Genomic DNA, 22,821 nt, shown 5'->3' on the forward strand with positions numbered 1-22,821 from the left:
ATCGAGCTAAAGTATAGGATTTATGACCTTGCCTTGCATCTAAAACATGCATAATAATCATTTTAGATATGATATTTAGAAATGAGATGAATTGTGTTTCAATTTAAGCACGTAAATGTCATATGCCTAAAATTAGTGAACAGGCATGAGCGGCGGAACACATGCTTGGTATTTAGGGTTTATGAATTTGAACCGTTTAGGAGATTTATTGTTATTTGCACAAATTTATTATCATTAAAAATATGTGCAAATATTTCTTTTAAACCTTTAATGTCTTCTGTCTCCTAGTGCAAAGAAATTGTCGATATGGTGACAATTGTTATGCAAATAAGAATCTTGATTGTTTATTTAAAATGGTGAATTTGATTTCTTATGTTTAACCTCCAACTTATCAACTTTTGAGTACTCATTGAAGCTTTGTTAAGCTCACGAGCTAGCGATTACTTTCATTAAAAGTCTAAAATATGTTTTACTCTAGTAGAAAAATAGACTTTTGAATTTCTAGTAATTTCAATGTGGCTCCTTATTCATTTAATGATGCTTGTAATATAATTCAAATATTTAACAATTTAGTTTATACTTATTAGTGAGCCAACAAGTTAACTATAAGTTTCGTTTGAGCTCGTTGACGAGTCATTGAGTCCCCTGTAGTTCTTATGTAGGTTTTATTTTATTTAATTCCATCATTTTCTTTAATAATTTAGTTTTAAAATTTATCAATGACTTGTTACTTAAAAACTTTATTTTTAGTTCAAGTTTAATTTAATGATTTAGACGACATTTCATCAGCCTCCCAGTGTCATCCCCACGAGGGAGGCTACATTAGTAAAGCTGGGTCTGCCAACAACGCTATGAAAAGCGTGCATGTGGTGTAAATATCACAACTTGATCTTCGTCACCTATCACTTTACGAAAACTGTGTATGTGTTACATGTTTAACAAAATTATAATATTTCCCACTGCGCTATAGAAACACATATATGTACTTAATTTTTTTTTTAAATCACCTACCACATCATGGGTGTTTCGTACGAGTTTTACCCCATCTCGACAATCCATACGTGCTCGCTCTGTTTAAAAAAAAAAATGTTGCTTCGATAAAAAAATTGTGTGGGCAAAAATTCATGCATATGAGACCTTATGCGCATAAAATTATGTAGGTGAGCGAAGTAAATTTGGAGGTTAATAATGAATGACTCTAAGATCACATGAAAGTTAACCTCATTCCAAGTTATCTCATGATGGCAACAAAAATGCCTATAATCTAAAATGTTATTTAATAATAAAATCAAAATTCTCACAAATGCTGATATTGATGTTGATTGGGCTAAAGGCACATCAAACAAAAGATCCACCCTTGGCTATTATACTCATGTACGGGGAAATTTGGTTGCATGGAGAAGTATGAAGTAATCTGTGATCTTAAGAAATACTGCTGAAGCTAAATATAGGGCAATGTGATTTAGTATTTGTGAAGGAATGTGGTTAAACAATGTTAGAAGAATTGAATTATCATGTGAAAGATCTGTAAAATTCTACTATGATAATTGGACCATCATAAGTTCTACAAAAAATCCACACTTAGGTTTTACCTACAATGAGTTTGTATAATATAATTGATTAGCTGGCGTTATCAACATATGCCTCTCAATTTAAGGGAATATTGAAGTAATGTAAAACTTATGGCCAGTACTTTTCTATCTACAACAACCCAACAATCAACAGTCAACAATTTTTTTATGTAAATAATCTTGTAATTCAAGACCAACTTTCCAGCTGCAACAATCAGTGGACAACATTTTTTTTTTACCTATAGCAATTCATGGACAGTAACATTCCATTTATTATGTACGGTTAATTTTGATTTTAGAATTAAAATAGGTTTCCAATATAATTCTTTCCTTGATTGTTGTTTCTTTTCTGATTTATAAATCACTTATCATCCTTAAAAAAAACGAAGTAGTGATATTCAGTCATAAAGCTTTTCATTTTATACAATTTGCTTTTCATTTTATACAATTTTCTTTTGTCATCTAATTTTAAAAAACGCATAAAGCTGACACTAAATAGCTAGGATAAAGCTTATGATGGTGATGAAGATGCTCTTGTTTGTCAAGTTTAGTTGCAGACTATGTTAAAATGGTAAATTGTCGTCGCTTGAATAATTATAAACCATTAACCGGGTTTCTTCAGGCATAAACCGCAAAGTATATTTCACAAGTTCTTTTGTTATGATACTACTTCTAGATATGAAAAAAATCCAGCATAACTTGTGTTCTTAATGTAGTTGGGAATGAAATGAGTGAATATGAGGGACAGTTTTACTTTTTTCTGATGTTACTAATTCTACAAAAACAACAATCTGGAGCTAAATGCAAAAACATTCTTCTTACACATTTTGAAGTCCTGTATATGCTTTTGTAGCCATTTTAATGTCAATCTGGTCGAGTTGGAGAATGTTGTCGTTAAAGAAGAGGATCATGCCGTGTTACTTGAAGGAGGCCTTCCTAAGTGTGCACCTTCAACTTTTCAGAGTGCTTCTGTGCGTACAAATTTAATCAGGTTTATTAAAATAAATAGTTGACATTATGTTATTTTCTTAAAAGAAACACTTAAACTTTAATCATGGATGTCTTGGTCCCCCATGGCGAGAAGTTTAACAGCTTCTGGTGCCCTCATCTGTTACAGGTTTGCAAGCATGGATGAATCTTTCTTGCTTGAGAATAGAGCTCTGTTTAGAGCCATGTAAGGTTCTCTGGCATTGAATTTTTCAATACCTCTTGATGTAATGACCAATTATCTCTAGGTTAACTTCTAGCTTTCTTGCAGGTCAGAATTTGGGATCATTTTGCTCTACTTTTACTTATGTGATCGGACTAACTTGTTTTCAGAAACCAAAAAGGTGTTTGTTTCTTCACATTGGAGTTAACAGAACTTTAGTGAAGATAATTGCAGTAATAATTTTCGCTTTTACCTACAATTTTGTTTGTAATATGCCGATCTTTACAAGTTACAGTGGTTGAATGCTTACAGGTTTAGCATGCTGTTCTCGATTATTTTGGTTTATGAAATTTTAATTCTGCTTAGTTAGTCTTGCTATTAAATTTTACGAAGGATTAGAAAATTATTGTATACAACATGCACTTGAAGGTTTATCTATATATTAGAGTATGAATATTCTTTGCACAAACTTTGAATTGCAATGAGGAGCATCTTTTTTTTTACATTAATTTTACTGTATTGTGCTTAATTTGCTCCAACTTTTTGAATCAAATGTCTTCCTTTGTTCATGCTTTGTTATAAATTTATATTTCCATTTTCGCATTAAAATCATGTAGCATTTTTTATTTAATTGTATAACTTGTTTATTATTTCTATTACCTAAAGTTTTGCTTTACCACGACCTGCTTAAACAGCCAGAATTAGCGTCCAACAAATTAGAAGATGTGGACAATATATCATCAATCAACTGGAATTTCTCCCATCTCATAGAGGAAATCTAATTCATTTTTCATTTGTTTCATTTAGCTTCTCCAAAACACTTTCTTGTTGTGATAAATTGTAACTTTATCATGATTATCTAACTATTCCTTGTATCAACAATATTAAATGTTCGATGCGCTTCATGAATTGGAAAATCTTAACGATTGTTAAAATATCTGTAAAATAATGGGTATACCCCTGCTTTTGATTTTGCCAGAGTTACAGCCGAGATTTGTTTCTCTTTCTATATCTTCTTCTTGTCCTAGCATCAGCCATGACCTCTCTAAAGAAGCACAATGACAAGTCAGCTTTCTCGGGAAAATCCATTCTTTACTTGAATCGTCATCAAACTGAGGAGTGGAAGGGATGGATGCAGGTTGGTAATTTCTCTATTTGGCACTATGCTAAGTTTCTTATCTGCTCCTATATATCATTTGACTTGATTTCCTTATTTAATTGTTCTTACATCACATATATATTGGCTAACTCTTGCATCTACCGGTTATCTCTACTTGTTTCTTATGCTAGTTTCTTAGTGATGATGTAATAATTTAGCAAGCGGCCAACTTTGATTCATTGTTTGGGGATGGAGCTCCTTATTCTTTTCATTCTTATGAACAGAAGCATGTAAATTTGGAATTGTTTAAGGTCTTAAGAACAATTTAATTCCTTCCATCTCTCACTTCCATGGTTGTTTGCACTATAATTGGTATAAGTTTTTTGGTGGCATATAAATGATTTTTTCCTATGTATACCGTAGCAATTGAGCCGTGTAGTTTTATAAGATGTAGAGTTGCCATGTAATCAAATTGATGATGTTTTCAAGATTGGAGAAAATTCTTTTTGGATAGTACCATCTTGAAGTCAGTGTTCTATTTATTGAAGTTCGATGCGTTTTATTGTGGAAAATATAGCACCTCTGCATGTTATATCATCTTTTAAAGAAACATGGATACTTATTATGACTTATGTTTCCGTGATCAGTAGGCTCTAGGTAAGCTTTTTATTCTGTAAGTTGTATGGAGCTCATTAAGTCTCTAATACCTGAACCATTAACAACTCTAGCTGGATTTTTTTAAAGTTTTTTTCCTATGAGCAGAATTAAATGTCCATAGAAATTAATTAGTCAAGCAACTGATTGCTATCTAATTCTGATTATCAAGTTGATGACAATGAAAAAATCCCACCCAGTTCGGATAAAATGAATGCTGAGACTTTGGCTATGTTGTTGTGCTGCATTATATAATTGATACAAGATTATTATGATCTTCAGATTCTTTTCCATGTTGATTTTTAGCCATGTGTCAATTTGAATTTTATGCATATTTTAGTTATATTGTTAAATGTATGTTACTAAGACATTATGTTTTTTCATGTTTGTTTAGGTTATTTTCAACATGAGGGCTGTAGGAAGACAACTAAGAATGCTTGAATACAGTTGAATTCTTTTTTAATTCTTTATTCTTGTCACGATTGATTCTGATTTTCTGCTCTTTTAGGTTTCTCTCCTTAAACCTGACTCACGCGCCAATCTGCATCGCATGGTTTCAAAGTTGAACTACTCCTTTTATTCAATTAATTTACTCTGGGAATAAACACACCATTGGTTTTTGGAATGCGAGACCTGCTCGATGTCTGTTCTCTCTTAGCATTCGTCATTTGTCATCCACATGCAGCACACCACATGACCCCTTCTTTATTTGCTGTTTCACTCTTATAGTTTGTTATAGTAATTACCATTTTCATTCCATATTTATCGCAATTTTTTTGGATTGTTTAAAGTATTAGCTCATCTTTATCTTAATTTTTTTATCAACCCAAACATTGGTTCATATTACCATATTGTAATCATGATCAACATTACAAATCATATTAATGTGAATGTTGCACTTGCTTCATGATAATTATGATCTTTACTCTAATGATATGCACCAAAAATCACGCCCTTCAAATTTCTATAACGATTTTTATGTTGATAATTATCATACCACGAAGTTCCATACTTCCCACTTTTCATGATTCAATTTTTTTGAGCATTGGACAAACAAATCAACTTCATATATATTATATCATGACAATCATGCATATTCTCATTATAAGTATCACGATTTTGCTGGATCATCTCATGGCTGTCCTGGATACTCTTGTCTGCTATGTCATAGTTTTCAATGATCTTATCATGATGGTCATGCACACTCTAATCATTGATATGACATTCATTATAAATCAATCAAAAAAAAAATTTTATTGATATTTTTGTAAATCCCATTAAGCGGCCAATCAAACTTATGACTCATTGATACAGGTTGTCTTAGAATCTAAGGTTCACTCAAATTGGAATGTAAAATATTACATTTCGTAAAATCCAAAAAGCTCTCTCCAAATAATAATTTAGAAGGTACCACATTTAAAAATTTTCAAAAATTCTGAGAAAATTAAATCACTTTATTGGAATTTAGAATTTACGCCATAAAACATAATCCGACACATAATGAAATTCATCTAATCTCAATTACATATAAAAACCAATCATGAAATGTTTAGACAAAATGAATTAGAAATCACCAAAGTGAAGATCTAGGTTTCACGTCAATATAAGAAACAACAACTTACTTACACCTCATTTCAAGAATTTGAATCTAACCAACGCACCTAGGTTTGAGATGACGACGATGAGAACAACAACAACAATTACTAATACAACAAGCCTTTATCCCATTATTTGGGGTGGACAACATGAATTCTTTTCTCTATTGTGTTTTATTGACTTTTCATTTAATTATGATGAATTAAGATCATTTTTTATACATGTCCAAGTCTTTTTAGGTCTACCTTTGCCTTTCTTTATATAAGTTTAAAACATCTACTCTCCTAAGCGGTTCTTCAAATGATTGGCGTTTAATGTGATCAAATAATCTTAAGATGACTCTAATCCCACGAGAGCTAACCCTTTCACGAATGTATTCGTTTTTGTGTTTTGTCTCTAGGTGTAAAGCTACTTATCCATCTGAGCATTCGCATCTCAGTAACCCTTAGCTTAATTTTTCAAACCAACATTCTGCGCCATAAAATATTGCCGGTGTTATCAGAGTAAGTTGAAGGAAAATTAAAGACGATTATTATTGTTGGAATTTAGAAAGAAGCACAACAAGGGTTCATAAAACTAGAAATAAAATAACATGGGTACAAACGAGACCTTAGAGCGAGTTTGGCAGTAGTGAGACTAGGATACAATTGAAGCACCACCTATCATCAGATATGTTGCCCTAACAAGGGAGAAGACGCCTGGCCGTTGGAACCCTGAAATCAGAAAGAGAAAACTAAACCCGAAAACACACAAACAACATATATATGTAGTGCTAAAATAAAATAAGAGAGTGAGGAAAGGGGTCGTTAGTTCCCGTTCCTTGAAATAGTCGACTGGTCCAGCCTCCTGTTGGACTGAGTCCCTTGCTGAATTGGTTGGGTCGATTCACCCAGGCGAAGCCTCGCGATAGTCTCCCATGATTTGGGGAGCTTTGACTTCATTTGTTGAAGCCTCTGGGTAGTCTTTGTAATACAGTGTAGGTTTGTAATATTGAATGTGGAGGAAATTTTGTAGTCCCCTGGCAAGTCAATCTTGTAGGCATTATCATTGAACTTCTGAAGTATTTTAAGTGGATCTTTTGCTCTGGGCTTGAGTTCTCTGAATGCTCATACTGGGATCTCTCTTTCTTCAACTGGATCCACACTGGATCTTCCTTAAATGTCACATTTTTCCTTGTTCTGTGTGTTTGTGCTTGGTATTTGCGATTCTGCTTAATGATCTCTTTTTCAACTGTCTTGTGGAGCTTATGATTCTCGTGCACCTGTTCCTCAGCATCCTCACTAATCTCTGAAGTCTGCAATATCGGTACTTATTCGAGTGAGGTGAGCAGGTTGGGCTCGTACACGATCTCAAATGGGGTGCGACCCGTAGTTTGACTTATATATCTGATTTACACAAACTCGGCTTGAGCAAGAATTAAATCTTACTATTTGATATTTTCCCCACAAAGCATTTCAGCAGATATCCAAGGCTCCTGCTTACTACCTCTGTCTAAACGTCTATCTGGGAGCATGCTGTTGAACTGAATTGAAGCTTACCTCCTAGTTTTCTCCACAAAGTTCTCTAAAAGTGACTCAAAAACTTGACATCCCTGTTTGAAGTAATGGTCCTGGGTATTCCGTATAGTTTTACAATCTCCTTGAAATACAAGTTGGCTACATGCGATGCATCCAATGTCCATTAGCAGAGTACGAAATGTGTTATCTTTGAAAATCAATCCACCACGACCATAACTGAATCCTTATTTTGTCGAGTTCTCGAAAGTTCCACCATAAAATCCATGTTACATCCATCCACGATGCCTCTGGTATTGGTAATGGGGTGTATAACCCTGTATATTTCTCTTGGTTTTTGCCATTTGACAAATCATGCATTTTCGGATGTGCTGCTCCGCATCTCTCGCTAGTCAAGGCTTAAAGAAGTGTTCTTTTACAAGTGTGAGTCTTCTTTCTGCCAAAATGCTCCTTGAGTTCTTCACTTCTTTCTACCAAAATGCTCCTTAAGTTTTTCACTGTGGCTTTCTTGAATAATGGACTCCCTTAGCGAACATTTGGGAATGCACAACTTGCTCTGGTAGAACAAGTATTTATTAGCTCTGCAGTATTGCCTGATAGACTTCTCCTAACACTGCTTCCAGATTTTCCCGAAATCCGCATCTCTTGTATAGCTCCTTTACTACCTCAATGCCCACGACTCGAGCTTGCATCGCAGTGATTAGCATGTGACAGCAGCTCAGTACTTGATTGTAATCTTGTTGATGACCATGCTATCAATCATTCGTCACGGACCGTTCTTCTTGGGTACCATCATGGTGGAGACAACATACGGACTAATACTCTCTCTAACCAACCATCTCGGGACGAGATCCTATACCTGTCACTTCAACTCATCGTACTTTGTTGGTCTCAATCTCTAGACAAGCCAATTTGGCAGCACTGATCCTGCTATGAAATTTATGGTGCGTTAAATGTCCCTCGGTGGCAGTAATCCCTTCAAAAGATTGTCGGTCATCACATCCTGAAATTCATGTAGTAGTGGTTGTAACATTGTAGGTATCTCACTCTTCTCAGTTCCCTCTAGTAGTGTTGATGTCAGTGTCACTGAAGCATCCCAAGTTGACCACCTTGAAGGTGGTCATTGAGACTAACGCCTCCTCTTTGTCGCCTATCCCTCTCGCCTCCTTAATAGGTAACAACATGATGTGTTTTCTATTTTCTTAAAAAAACAATTATTCTTGAAGCCATCGTGTCGAGTCTTGTAGTCGAACTACCAAGGCCTCCCCAATAGAATATGACACGCATCCATCGGAATCACGTCGCACCCCACTTGCTCTTGTAACTGATGCCCAATTGAAAGTTCAATCAAGCACTGCCCATGCACGCATATCTCGTTTCCCTTTTCAATCAGGTGAGGGAATATATTTGAGGATGTTTCTGTGCGGCCAATCCCAATTTCATTATCATCAGCGTGGACACCACATTTTCATAACTCGCACCGTCAATGATCAACCATGAATAATCTCTTTCTGGCTCTGACTGCTTAACTCTCTGTATGGCTAACATTTCTCCCTCGTCACCATGAAACTGAAGTTCTTTCTTTGGACTATCCTCTGACTCCATGTCTCCACCTTATCGACGACACCCTGGTCTATGAATGAGACATCTTTGCTCGCTGGCTAGCTGGAGGCTGTGTTCTTAGCCGTGACAGCTGACACCTCCTGGCAAGCACTGTATTGGAAGAAGTTCCCTTTTCTGGCCTCTTTCTACTCAGATTTGTCTTGTTACTCCTCTGTCCTGTCTTGCTAACTCCCCCAAAGGTACCCTTGTCAGTTGCTATAGTTGTAGGTGATTGCCCATCTGAAAATTGTTGTCTCGAGATTAAGGCTATGTTTGGGGGGTGGGGGGGCATGCGGCGCGACGCGACATTGCGTTTTTTTTTTCGGTTTGGGGTGGCATTGCTGCCGCAACTTTGCGCGATTTGGGACTCCAATAGAAGCCGTAGGAGCTTTGTGGTAACATGATTTGGGCAGCATTTAAGCAGGATTTGATATGTATCATGCCAATTAGCCAAAATTGATGGCTTTATATTGTTGTTTGGTTCTTCTACAATTGGAACAATGCCTGTGATATCTTCTTTTAATTAGCTTTCTTTTGAAGATTGGTTTGGATTAGATGGAATTCAAGGATCTTGCGTGATATACTGTCAATATTTAGAGTAACTTTAATTTTTTTGTTGACTTTTGATTTGTTTGATGACATTTAAGGTTTTCTTGTTCAAAGCGTGTGGTAATTTTGATAACTTTTTTATGTTTCATCTCCATTTTAGATTTATTATTGACACTATGTGATGATGTGGTTATACTGCAACAAGGTAAAATTGATTAAGATCTGTAAATTTAGACTGTGATGTGAGATGAATATCTGTAATTCTGAACTGTTTTTATTTGAACTTTATCCTTAAAAGTATCAAAATTATGGCTTCTGGGATTGACTAAAAATTGAAGAAGTTTATTTTTTACATGTTTAGCTTGGAAAGAGAATTTCTACTTTTGATGTATCATATATAAGACTTTCATTGTTTTGTTCTAAATAGTTCAACTAAACAGGGGCAGAATGATCATTTTTCCAGAAACAACTACCTCACAGTTGTTTTGACACAGCTGCAACAAACAACTATCTAGCTTTCCCGCAGCAGCTTCCCCACAGCAGCTTCCTGGGGCAGCGCAATTGCAGCTGAAAAGCTGGAAAGCTGCAGCTGCACCAAATAGACCCTAAGGCTTTGTTTTGCACAATTGCAGCTTCCTAGTTTTTCAGCTGCAATTGCGCTTCCCCAGAAAAATGTTGCGGAGAAGCTAATTATTTGTTTGGTGCAGCTGTAGCTGTGTGAAAACAGCTGCTCTCTGCAGCTGTTTCTGGAAAAATAACTATTTTGTCCTTGTTTGGTAAAACTGTTTAAAAAAAGACTGTAAGAGTGAAATTTTTGTAATTCCATAAACAAAACTTATTATGTAATAAATTAGTGAAACTTCTAAGTGTTAATTATGTAATAAATGTAATTGTTGGGTTTATGTAATAAATTTAATGGTAAGAAATGCAAAGTAATTAAATTTTCCAAAACCATTTTCGTATTGCTATACTGCAAGGAACAAAAAAAAATTTCTTCATATGTAGAGCCACTATGAGAAAGAAAAACATATCCTTCATGTAAATCAGATGTACATACTTCGTAACACTCAAGAATATACCACGAAAATCTTCTTCATGCTACTAAATATTGCATGTCCAAATTGATATGAGAAACTGGCGATGGGAGAAGAGGAAGGGGAGGAGCAGAGACGCAAGGGAGACCCGGGAGAGAAAATTTTCGAAGATCCATACACCTCGATTCTTATGGTTTTCGAATGAGGAGTAAAGGAGCAGAGGAACGAGCTTCTCTTTTTCGCTCGAGGTGAAGACGCGGAGGAGAAGGCTGCTAGGGCAAAAGGGTCGCGAGGGTAAAGGTAAAAAATTTTAGGGGCCAACGCGAGGCAGTGGGGTTGATCCAGCGACCGGCTTCCCCAAAGCTTCTTATCACTTCCCCCGCAAAGTTACGAAGCAAACAGGGAAAAAATTTTGCTCGCAGCAGTTTTGCGGCCACGCCGCGCAAAAACCGCCGCCCCAAACACAGCCTAACTCTATTTTAAAAAGCATGGGAATAGTCCAGTTAATAGAAACTTAAATGAAATGAGTCGCTATCTTTAGTTGCATGCTATAAAATTGATATAAACCCTAAACCCTAAATTTTGAAGGTCAGTGCACTACCTGGTATGTTAACAGCTTGTACAAATTCGAGTTCCTCCTAATCATTTACCTTGTTTTCCGCATTTGTTATTGTTCCCAAATAATGTAGGATGTAGTTTTCTTTTTGGATATTTATCATGCTTCAAATTTCTATTCTTTATCAGGTCTTATTTCTAATGTACCACTACTTTGCTGCCACGGAAATGTACAATGCGATCCGCATCTTTATAGCTGCTTATGTCTGGATGACTGGATTTGGGAACTTCTCTTATTATTTTGTCAAAAAGGATTTCAGCCTCGCTCGATTTGCTCAGGTATGTATGCAATCATGTGGTTTCTATTGTCTTGCTTGTTAAAGGTGTTGTCTTTGATGTTTCACACTTCAAACACAGATGATGTGGAGACTGAACTTTTTTGTGATCCTGTGTTGCATTGTCCTCAACAATGATTACATGCTGTATTATATTTGTCCAATGCACACTCTATTCACCCTTATGGTTTATGTGACACTCGGTATTTTCAACAAATACAATGAGATTGGGTCGGTTATTGCTGTGAAGATCTTCTCTTGTTTTTTGGTTGTTATCTTGATATGGGAAGTTCCTGGAGTTTTTGAAGTTCTGTGGACTCCCTTCACCTTCTTTTTAGGCCAGTTTCTTGTACAATTTTTTGCGGTCCCGTGTGTCTTGTTGATTATCTCAGGTGGTAACAGTTCTTTGAATTTTTTTTGGTGCAGGGTACAAAGATCCAGATCCTTCTAAGGCAAGCATCCCTCTTTTGCATGAATGGCACTTCAGATCTGGTCTTGATCGCTATATCTGGATCATAGGAATGATTTATGCCTACTACCATCCAAATGTAAGTTTCTTGGACACACACTCACACCCCCCTTATATATGTATATATGATTTCTGACTTGGTTTGCTTCATCGTTCGATCTTCTTGCATGCCAGGTTGAAAGATGGATGGAAAAACTTGATGAAACCGAAACTAAATTGAGATTATCAATTAAATCAAGCATAGTTGTAGTTTGCTTGTTGGTAAGTCGCATGCATTCCTTGTTCTTCTAATCATAGGAGATGTCATCATCATTTTATGTTGGAACATATGATTAACAAGAATTTTATGCATATTTCTAGGTTGGTGGTTTGTGGTATGAATATATCTACAGGCTAGACAAAATTACTTACAATAAATACCATCCTTACACTTCATGGATCCCCATCACGTAAGAGCTTATTTGAGAAATGTAATCATATTTAAGTTAGTGGTTCTTGCCAAACTAATGCATTCTTATTATGTATTTTAGCGTTTATATTTGTCTAAGAAATGTTTCACAGCTGCTTAGAAGTCACTCGTTGACCCTCTTTGCGTAAGTTCTTTTCAAAGCTAAAGGCATACATCTCCAATACTTTTAGATCTCGTTGTGAGTTAATCATTGCAAATTTTTTTTTCCCCTTTTGTGTTCTTAGGTGGCTTGGCAAGGTCACATTGGAGACATATATCTCGCAGATCCATATCTGGTTGAGGTGGTGCACTTCAAGCTTTTTTTATTTTATTTTATTTATGTTAAACTATTTGATTTGGCAATAATTTCACATTGTTAGGCTTTAAATGGGCTTATGATTTAGCAATCAAACAAGAATTTGTGAGAAAATTTCTTTGAGTGCCTGAATAATCAAGTATGATCTAGTTTATCAGTCTCATCAAACATCAGGATAGTTTTCTTCATTTTTCTTTGTTAGTGCTACCATTTTTTCCAGCATGGTCGAGCTTGATCTGATTATTCCATTTAAAATTAGAAGTTTGTCAAGCTCATCTTTGTTACATTCTTACCATGTCTAGCCTTTATATTATTTCTTTTTGTTGAAACATTTACCCTTTACTATATTTACAACTAATTAAGATCATTAAGGGTAACCAACTAGAAATGAGATTGATTGTATAAACTCTCTGAACTCAACCGAGAGAAAGAAAGCTGAATATGCATCCAATTTTCAACTCTCCTAAAGAATAAAGCTTCATTGAGTATGAGTTTGGGTTTCCTGATTGAAATTTGCTAGTTAATGCCCCAAATAAAAAATTGTGTATCATATGGCAATTTCATCTTCAATCAAATCGAAGATCTTGATTATTTAATTAATATGTTATTCATGTAAACCGATCTCTAGATTGTGCTATATACTGTGGATGGTACTAGCAATTTAAAAGTTGTACCTATCATATTATACGATTGTGCTCCTGATGTATAATATTGTTTTTTCTATACTAATTTGATTGATGTGTAACAAATCAGCCTAATATTCAGTCTATGAATCGAATGATTATATTGTACGACCATCATCGTACCATACAATTATGATTATACTATACAATTAGCCAATAACTTGAATTTCAAGTTTGAATCCTCTTTAATTTGAAGGTTTTTTTATTGAGGGCCGCCATATGCATGTTTGGAACATGCAACGGGTGGGTTAATTTTATTCACTCGAAACCCCTTAGAAAGAGATTAAAAAGTGAATTTTTAAGTGAGCATATTTTCTACACCAAGCTATCTTTCTCCTTAAAGCCATTGATATTCAAATTTGTGTATGTAGTTATGGAGAGCTAATTTTTTGTTCAAATGAGAGAGATCCTTGATTTCAAATAAAACAGCAGTTTGTTTCTTGCTTGCAGTAAGTCTCCATAGCAAGGAGAGAGCAGAGGAAGAGGAGAAAGAATTTGGAAGAATTTTGAATTGAATTTTACTCAGGATTCCTAGTTTATGTATATAGACAAAATTAAAGTAAGAGTTAATTTGACAATAGAATATGTCCAGAGAGTCTTACATCGGCAAAGTGCTTCTTGATGTGGTGGTCTGTAGCTTTACCTAAACAAGAAAGTTATCCTACGATATGTGCTTGGAAATTGTTCGTAATATTTGTGACGATGAAACTTGTCACTTATTGCTGCTATAGTTGTTTACTTTAATCGTGACATACAATTTGAACGCATTTTGTTCAACTTAGTGGGGCTTTGATATAAAATGGATCAACCAATGAAAGTTACTTCCTAGTGAATTCACGCTGACAAAAACTTAAAGGTTTTTTAGTATGTAGGCTGAATCGATCATCCTTTTTGTTTATTTAAAATTCATACAAATTTGTTAGATTCATGATGCTATGTCATGGTTTCCATCAAGTAATAAATAGACCCATAATAGTCCTTCTTTAACTTGCAGGTCGGGCCGACCAAATGGGCAGCCCAAGTGGCTGCTTTCTCTTATTCCAAATTATCCACTGCTCAATTTTATGCTAACTACCATAATCTATCTATTTGTGAGTAATCTCACCACTTGTTAAGTTAGATTTTATTCTATTTTTTTTTGTGCATCTTGCCTGTTCATGAGTGCATACATAACACACAATGCTTATCTATTTATATATCTCACCACTAAATTATCATATTTACTCACATAGGACTCATATTTAATATCACATAAAAAATGGCACCATCGTCATTTTTAAAAGTGAAATACAAGTGATAGGTTTAAAGCACCAAAGTGCTATGTATGCAAATATCAAAGTGTAGGTGTGAGATATATAAATACATTAGAATTGTGTCCTATGTATATATTTTTCCCTAAATTCAATCGCTTTTGCCTTCTTCTGCAGATATCTTTTAGAGTGTTTGAGCTTACAAATACACTAAAGAGTGCATTCTTACCCACCAAGGACAACAAGCGCCTTCTGCAAAATTTTCTTGCTGGGGTTGCCATCTCCATTTGTTTGTATTCTATTTCATTCATTCTCCTGCAGATACCAATACCCGCGGTATTTTTTATTTTGATTCTCTTTTATTTCTTATAATTTTTTTTAATCACAGATCCTCTCTCTCCCTCTCTCTCTCTCCCCCTTTCTCTCTCTCTCCCTCTCTCTCCTGTTTGTTCATTTAATAGCTGTATGGCTAATTGCAAATTCATTATTGGACCTTAATTCACAGGCATGACATCAAGCTTTTCATAATTTAATGAAGCTTTCATTTTGGTATGGTGCTGTGGAAAACCGATGATGAATGATTTGATTGAAGAATGGAATATTGGTGGCTTAATGTGAGCTTCAAATTTTGGAATATATATATATATAATTTTTGTGTTTCACAGTTCTGGTTGGTCTTCTTTCATTCTGGACAACGGTCAGATGCCCATGATTTCAAATTGTAAATGCATGGTGAAGGTTGGTTATTCCCTATAAAACTGAAAGCAGTTGTTTTTATGTTTATTTAGTTTTATATATTTGTTCATTATGTAAAGTTTGTAAGACTGCAGTATAATTTTTTTTCTAATATTATGTCCTCTCCTTCTTTTGAAATGATTTTTGTCGTAGTGAATGACAGTGGATAAATATTGTGCGCAGATTTTATCTTTTTCTTCATTTTAAGAATGTTTTGTTTGAAGTTGGTTTCTGTGATTATTAAGAAAGTTGGGTTTATCTGTAATAGTGGTAAAAAGATTTCTTACTGGAATTAATCTGGACATATATTACTATGTTTTTATTGATTGTAAATGGAAAAAAATATTACATCAGTACTTTAAATGCATTTCGAGCTCAAATGGTGTAGGAGTGTAAACGAGCCGAACACGAGCAAGCTCAGGCTCAACTCGTGTTCAGCTTGTTTATATTTCGAGCTCAAAAAGTGTGTTCTTGTTCGGCTCGTTTGCTTAGCGAGCCGAAAACAAGCCGAACAAAGAGTCATTTTGACAACCCTAATCACAGTCATAAGATGTTAAGGATTGAGGTAAGATTTAAACATCATTTGAATCTAATTTAATAATTTTTATTTTATTTTCTTCATTAATAATTTAAATCGATTATAAATCTTTGTAGACTTGTAGTCAATTAATTTTTTAAAAAATACTACTCATCAAAGATATATATATAATTGATTAGTAGTATGTCGAGCTAAAAAGAGCCGAACATGAGACGAACAAATTGTTCGTCTTGTTTGTGTTCGGCTCGTTAACTTAGCAAACGAGCCAAACACGAGCTTCTTATCTAGCTGAACGCAAGCTGTTCGTGAACGAGCCGTTTTGACAGCCCTAATGGTGTGGCACCACGTGTCAAGTGGGCCCCATCATTTTTAACTCTGGCCAATGCCAGTGTATTGTGATGGGGCTCACTTGATGTGTGCACATAATTTCTTGATGGATATAATCAGCATTGTCTCTTCGGTTTTTCGCTTATATGACAACATTTTTTTTTACATGACAAAAATATGTAGACATAATTTTCTAATTTTTTTTATATTTTAAATTTATTATTTTATTTATATTTTAAATATGGTGGTACTTTTGCGCTTATGGTGTGATGTCTGTATATTAAAAAAATATTATGTACGAATGATGTATATATGATTTGGTTGGGTATTATGGTGGTATAATTGTAAATACTATTACAATATAGTTAAACAGGCATCTACCTCTATCTAATATTTCCCGTATACTTCTGAATAAGTGTGGGAGTGCAGAAATCCTAGCCATGATTTCTTTTGCATTTATTCACCTTAATAACATCGATTATATTAATTTTAGTTTAAACGCTAACCTATTTTAAAATTTTCTCAAATAACAACCTCCTGTAAATCTACCCTATTGTACGTGGGCGGATTAGACTTTTATTTTTTTTAATTACATGTCATGTGAATTTCAATTTAATCTCAATTTAATTTAAAAAAAAAACGCCCATTACATCACTCTTTATAGGACTCTTAACAATCTGTTTTGAGCTGAGTAGGCTAAAAATTGGCCTAAAAAAAAAAGATGAATTTCACGGCTCATTTATTTCGATACGATATTGATTCAAGCCTTGAGTGAATATATGATTTTCGAGCAAAATTCATATCCCTCTTCGAATCGGAGCATCAACTACAAACATGCTAATGACACTCAATTATGGTGGGCTCACTGACGCGTGACACTCAATTATTAGATTTCTAACTCAAATTACAACTAAAATCCGAATGAAATATTTGTCTAAGAATGCACACTCCACCATTTCCCACTCCCTTGGGCTAACCACCAATCCTCTGACCTCCCCTTCTCCATCTTCATCCCCACCAACTCTCCCTCCCCACAACAACTTCTATCCTCTCTTCGCCTCTCAACAGCCGCGCTTCTGCCGCCATCTTCCGTTCCGCATCCCTCGCACTCCTCTTCCCCAACCCCTTAAGCTTCAGCATTTTCCTCAGCACGGTGGTCAAAAGGCGCGGTGCGGGCTTTGCTTTGGGACGATGGTGGGGACGCGCCAAATGAAGTGTTGGCTTTGGAGGGTATTTTATGTGAAATTTATTTTCTTAGTTGAGCGTTAAGAGTTTTTTTTTTATATAACTATTATTTTCATTTTTATAACAGTATTATTTTAACTTTTAAAAAGTGAAAGTAAAATGACACGTATAATCAAAAATTGAAATTTAGTTGTATGTATGTAAAAGAGATTTATCATAAGATCTAGGGTTGTAAACGAGCCGAACTTGAGCGAGCTCAGGTTTGGCTCATGTTCGGCTCGTTCGAAATAGCTCGTGTTCGAAATCGGCTTGTGAACAGTGTGTTTGTGTTCGGCTCGAAATTGCCTCTTTAAAATTAAATTTAAAAAAATAAATGTAAAGTGTGGGCTTCAAACCTTGAACAAATATATACAAAATAAAGCAATAACTAGATTTCTACATGAGATTTTATGATTTAATTTTAGATATAATCATATATAATATATTATTACATAAATAATATATGTAATATATTATTATATAAATAGTTTTTTTTTAAAGCAAAAATGAACACGAACGAACAAAGAATTGTTCGTATTCTGCTCTTTTATAATTCGAGCTTTAAAAATTTGTTCGTGATCGACTCGTTTACTTAACGAGCGAGCCGAACATGAGCTACTCAACGAGCCGAACATGAGCTGTTCGCGAACAACGAGCTTTTTGACAGCCCTAATAAGATCATCGCAAATCTATTTGGTATAGAATATAAATATTAACGATGAAAAGTAATTTTTATATTGATGACATTAAAGATTCACGATTAAAATGATTTACAAAGGATTCACATTCCAAACGTTGAATGGGCTCTTCTTATTGGGAGAAATTATTGTTATTATGTGGAGCTTTATATTATTAATCAATTCTATGTCTATGTACCATACCTAAAACACTTAGCATCCCACCCAGTCAAGCTTTAGAACCCGAGAGCACTATGCTCCAACGACGCTTTGGAGGATCGTGGTGGTGCGTTGACACCAGCAATCAATTTTAGATAGCATTTCACTTATGAGTTCAGGTTTTACAGAAGGGAATATATAGGATTTAATTCTCTTATGCAAAGAATTAGATGATAGGAGTCGAGTCAAGCTCGAGTCATGCCCTCATCAAGCTCGGCTCATAGTGATAGCAGCAAGCTCGCGAGCTTCAGCTAAAAATTTAAGGGGAATTTACATACATAGCAGCCAATTATTACGCATTTATTTATCTTACACCCAAACTTTGATTTTTATGTGATAAGCATCTTTTCTATGTATGATAAGGTGAAAATAGTGCAATCCACCTTTTCATACATAGGTTAGGGTGCTCGCAATGTAAAAATCAAATTTTGCATGTGAGATAAGTAAATGCATTAGAATTAGGTGCCATGTATGTAAATTATCCAAAATTCAATTTTTACATTAGCTGGCCGAAGAAGGTATTGGTGGCCGGAGGAAGAAGATACAGCTGCAACTCACTAGAAAATTTATTAAAATGACTAGGGGTAGGCTAATCTAGCCAGCTCACAAGCCAATGAATCTAGCCGAGACAAGCTCGAGCTCGAGCTCGAACTCATGGCTTGATAAGCTCGGCTCGTGAGCTCCAGCCAGCTCGCGAGCATGTTTTGCTCATTTACACCCTTATAAGAGTGTCATTGAATTTCCAAAGTGTAGAAAAACTCGAGTATGGTATAGTTTATATGATTCTCCTCATCTTTTTCGTAGTTGATTTCTTAACATGATGTGGCTTCATCATTTTTTTCTCGTTATTAGATTTTTTCACTTTAAATATGGCGTTTTCTGTAATTTAATCCCTCCCAACAATTATTAGATTTGGAAATCTCTATTTGTGGTCTTTATAAATATATAATTGAGTTGAGTATAGAACTAGCACCATAATAGGTTAAGATAACAACGACAAAGCTAATCTTTTTGCTCTGCAATTCGGAGAAAGATTGAAGAGAGAAGCGTAAAGCGACTTCAATTTTAATTTGTAATGATATTAGCCAAACAAGCTGATTAGCTACCAGGAACCAGATATCTTTGAAAAGAAGCGAATGAGCCCCTAGTCAATTAAAATATTAGTGTGATGATGAACAATAATTAATTTGGTGAACCTAAATAAGATTAGAGTAACTATGGCTACAAATGTCAAAATGAATGTGGAATGGGAATATGAGAATCAAGCTTTTTGGATTTTTGTGGAAAGTGAATGATGTGTGATATTTTCTCAATACTTAATATATGAACAATTGGCTCATAATGGAAACCACCTTCATAGCAAATAGTTGGACAGCAGGCATAACATAACCATGATGAGCATGTTTGGAAGTGCTCCAACCATTTATTAGGATACACTTGGGATGGTTGTTGCTTTTTGAAGAAGCGGCTGTGAAGTTGTTTTTCGGAGAAGCGGCTTCACAGGTACTGTCAGAAAGCAGCTATTGGAATAGCTCGAATCTGTTTGCATAATCAATTGTTTTGCAATTATTTTTGATGAAAAAGACCGTTTATCATTATATTTTGGGATCAATAATAATATCTTAATTAAATAACACAAATATATATGTTTTCACTATGTGTGTGTGTGTGTGGGCGCGCGCGTGTGTACGTGTGTGTGTTTTGATCGTCTGTCCCAATCCAATCGACTGATCACTTCGATCTGATCGGCTATCTTTGGCCAGTTTCATTTGATCGGTGCATGCATGTATGCATTCTTGCATCAAGTTGCTTATTGTGTTTGGCATCTTTATGTGTATGAAACTTCATTGTTTTGGCGTTGTCTTTAATATATTTCATTGCATGTGAGGTTGTTTTAGTCATGAATGTTGTCTAGCATTTCACATTTTTGGGTGTCACTTGTAGTAATTCTCTCACATACATCACAATATGCATGTGGATAGATGCTTGCACTCGTCATGAGAAGGTGGTTCACATATAAAGCCACATGTTGCACAATTCTCTTTAACGAGAGTTACACAACCACACCTCCTACAACACCATCTAGGAATGTCATATGTATATAACATTGTGCTTGGTACGAGTCATGCTTTTTAGCCATTAAACTCGTGCGAGGTACAATGTGTGTCCACATACATAGATGATTCTCATTTGCTATGAATCACACTACCTAGTATATTTGGCACTTAGCATGTTGTTAATGCTTGTCATTTTTCTTGGGCTTCTTATGCATTAATTGTATGTTTGCATGTGGTCGTTTGTGTGTCTCTCAGGCGAGGAATAATTCCTTTAAAGGTATCATGTACCTGATGCAAACTCATTCGTAGCACTTGTTTGTTTGTTGCATGACACCCAAATCGGTTCCGGGCAAGGTGTAATTCCTATTATAGGTGGTCTGTACCTGGTATATCCAGATTGTGCGTGTCTAAGGCTGTTAAAAAAGCTCATTGTTCGCAAACAACTCGTATTTGACTTCTTGAGTTGTTCTTGTTTGGCTCGTTCGTTAAACATATAAGTTGAGCACAAACAAATTGTTTAAGTTTGATTTACAAATGAACCGAACATGGATAACGCTTTGTTTGCTCGCGTTTGGCTCGTTTTAGCTCGAAATTAAAAAAAATTATATTTATATGTATGTGTGTGTGTGTGCGCGCGCGCGTATCTAAGTTTAAATCATAGCAGCTCTTGTGGTCATATGGTTTTGCGATTTCTATTGTACAAAATTAGTTTAGATTTGAATCCAACACCCTACATCTATTTTTTCCAATTAATTTTAACAAGCAAATTTCGAACCGAACACGAACACGAACAAAAATATTTAAATCGAGCCGAACATGAGCACATTGTTCACGAGTCAGTTTCGAACGCGAGCAAATTTCGAACATGAGTAATTTCGAACGAATCGAACACAAACCTAACCTGCACAATTAGTTTACAGCCCTATGTGTGCCATGTGATATGTGATCAGCCTTCTTGGCGTTCGATGTGATCATTCTTACCTCAATCGAACAGTCACAATATGTTGGGTCTTTTGCATGCAGTATGCACATCGCCCAACTGCCTTGATGACAAATCTTACTTGTTAGAGGAGGGGGCGGGACCCCCTGTTGGACGTAATGCTTAAACGAGCATTGTTCATAAGCATATCTAAGCGAGCAATGCGAGTTTTTATATTATGGCTACCATTTGTATGATTGTTCTAAGGATTCAAGAACTCAAAAGTGTCGCATTTGCATATTACACACCCTTATTTAATGGTTCTATTTTAAAATATAAAAATAGATATTTTCTATTATGCAATATCTGTCCTATTTTAACATTATGAGTTTGGTCATATGTGAGGCCTCTTAAAAATGACATCCCCTAGTGGCGTACATTAGATCATTTGGATCTTTAGAACGAAGCCAGTGTCGGTGACCCTGTCAAAGTTATGTGGTAGCCCTTACCCACACTGTGCACACACTTAGATTTGTCATTAGGATACCTTGTGGTAGATGGTTTGCTAACTAAGGCTAGTGTGTAGTTAGGCTTTTTCAATGCTTGACTATTGTGGTAGATGCTTTGCTAGACTAGGCAATTTTGTGATGCCTTGAGAGTTTACTGGGTGTGGACTTGTGCTCCAGCATATTATGGCGGTCTTCTTGCAGGGTGGCATGTTCAATAGAAAAAGGGTTGTAATGATTTAAACAAATCATTTTGCCTGCAGGTGGTGCTTAGCCCCCTCTACCGATAACCCATACTAACTCTATGTCGCAAGTCGAGTCTTTATTTTATACTTTTATATGTCTTTTTAGAATCCTTAGGTAGTTTGCATTGGGAAAAAGAGACGGGCATAGGTTCATAAGCGCTTGATGAGAGACCTATGCGGAGGGGACCGAGAACAGTTAGTATGTGTTATGTATCTTAATTCTAGATATATATTTGATGTATATCATTAGAATCATATATGTTTATGCGGAAATTGGCGGCTTTGAGCCCATTCATCCTTTATAATTTTATTGATGTCTCATTTTGCTGACAAACTTTTTGTCCGTTTGAATACGGTGATTTACCTTATACCCTTATGACTCAATTAAGCTTCGAAGCGGTGGGACGAGCGTGCTTAATGACCTGGTTATTTTCTCGGCCTCGATCTTCGACATGCTGCCGACCATTCATGGATATGAGGACTCACCCCCTCCCATGTGGCTTAGTATAGGCTATCAAAATGGCGAAATATTCCAATGGAATAAACATC

At 35.4% G+C, this 22,821-nt stretch overlaps 1 protein-coding gene across 2 annotated transcripts in view; it reads left to right on the top strand.

The window, feature by feature from the left end:
- The window catches only part of LOC110027581 (protein REDUCED WALL ACETYLATION 1-like), a 29,810-nt gene extending 14,068 nt beyond the window's left edge, over window positions 1-15,742 (top strand). Inside the window, exons 4-17 of one of the 2 annotated variants that reach the window (XM_020729070.1) lie at window positions 2,425-2,562; window positions 2,689-2,745; window positions 2,830-2,902; window positions 3,701-3,859; window positions 11,514-11,663; window positions 11,742-11,997; window positions 12,086-12,207; window positions 12,303-12,389; window positions 12,489-12,577; window positions 12,659-12,721; window positions 12,822-12,878; window positions 14,570-14,666; window positions 15,003-15,161; window positions 15,331-15,742. In XM_020729070.1, the coding sequence (XP_020584729.1) occupies window positions 2,425-2,562; window positions 2,689-2,745; window positions 2,830-2,902; window positions 3,701-3,859; window positions 11,514-11,663; window positions 11,742-11,997; window positions 12,086-12,207; window positions 12,303-12,389; window positions 12,489-12,577; window positions 12,659-12,721; window positions 12,822-12,878; window positions 14,570-14,666; window positions 15,003-15,161; window positions 15,331-15,336 (1,513 nt within the window). In that variant the 3' untranslated portion in view covers window positions 15,337-15,742. The remainder of the gene's footprint in view (window positions 1-2,424; window positions 2,563-2,688; window positions 2,746-2,829; window positions 2,903-3,700; window positions 3,860-11,513; window positions 11,664-11,741; window positions 11,998-12,085; window positions 12,208-12,302; window positions 12,390-12,488; window positions 12,578-12,658; window positions 12,722-12,821; window positions 12,879-14,569; window positions 14,667-15,002; window positions 15,162-15,330) is intronic. The other variant, XM_020729071.1, reaches the window with a different exon arrangement.
- The last annotated feature ends 7,079 nt before the right edge of the window (window positions 15,743-22,821 follow it).

The sequence above is a fragment of the Phalaenopsis equestris genome, unplaced genomic scaffold, assembly GCF_001263595.1.
Source record: "Phalaenopsis equestris unplaced genomic scaffold, ASM126359v1 Scaffold000428, whole genome shotgun sequence".
Lineage (NCBI taxonomy): Eukaryota > Viridiplantae > Streptophyta > Magnoliopsida > Asparagales > Orchidaceae > Phalaenopsis > Phalaenopsis equestris.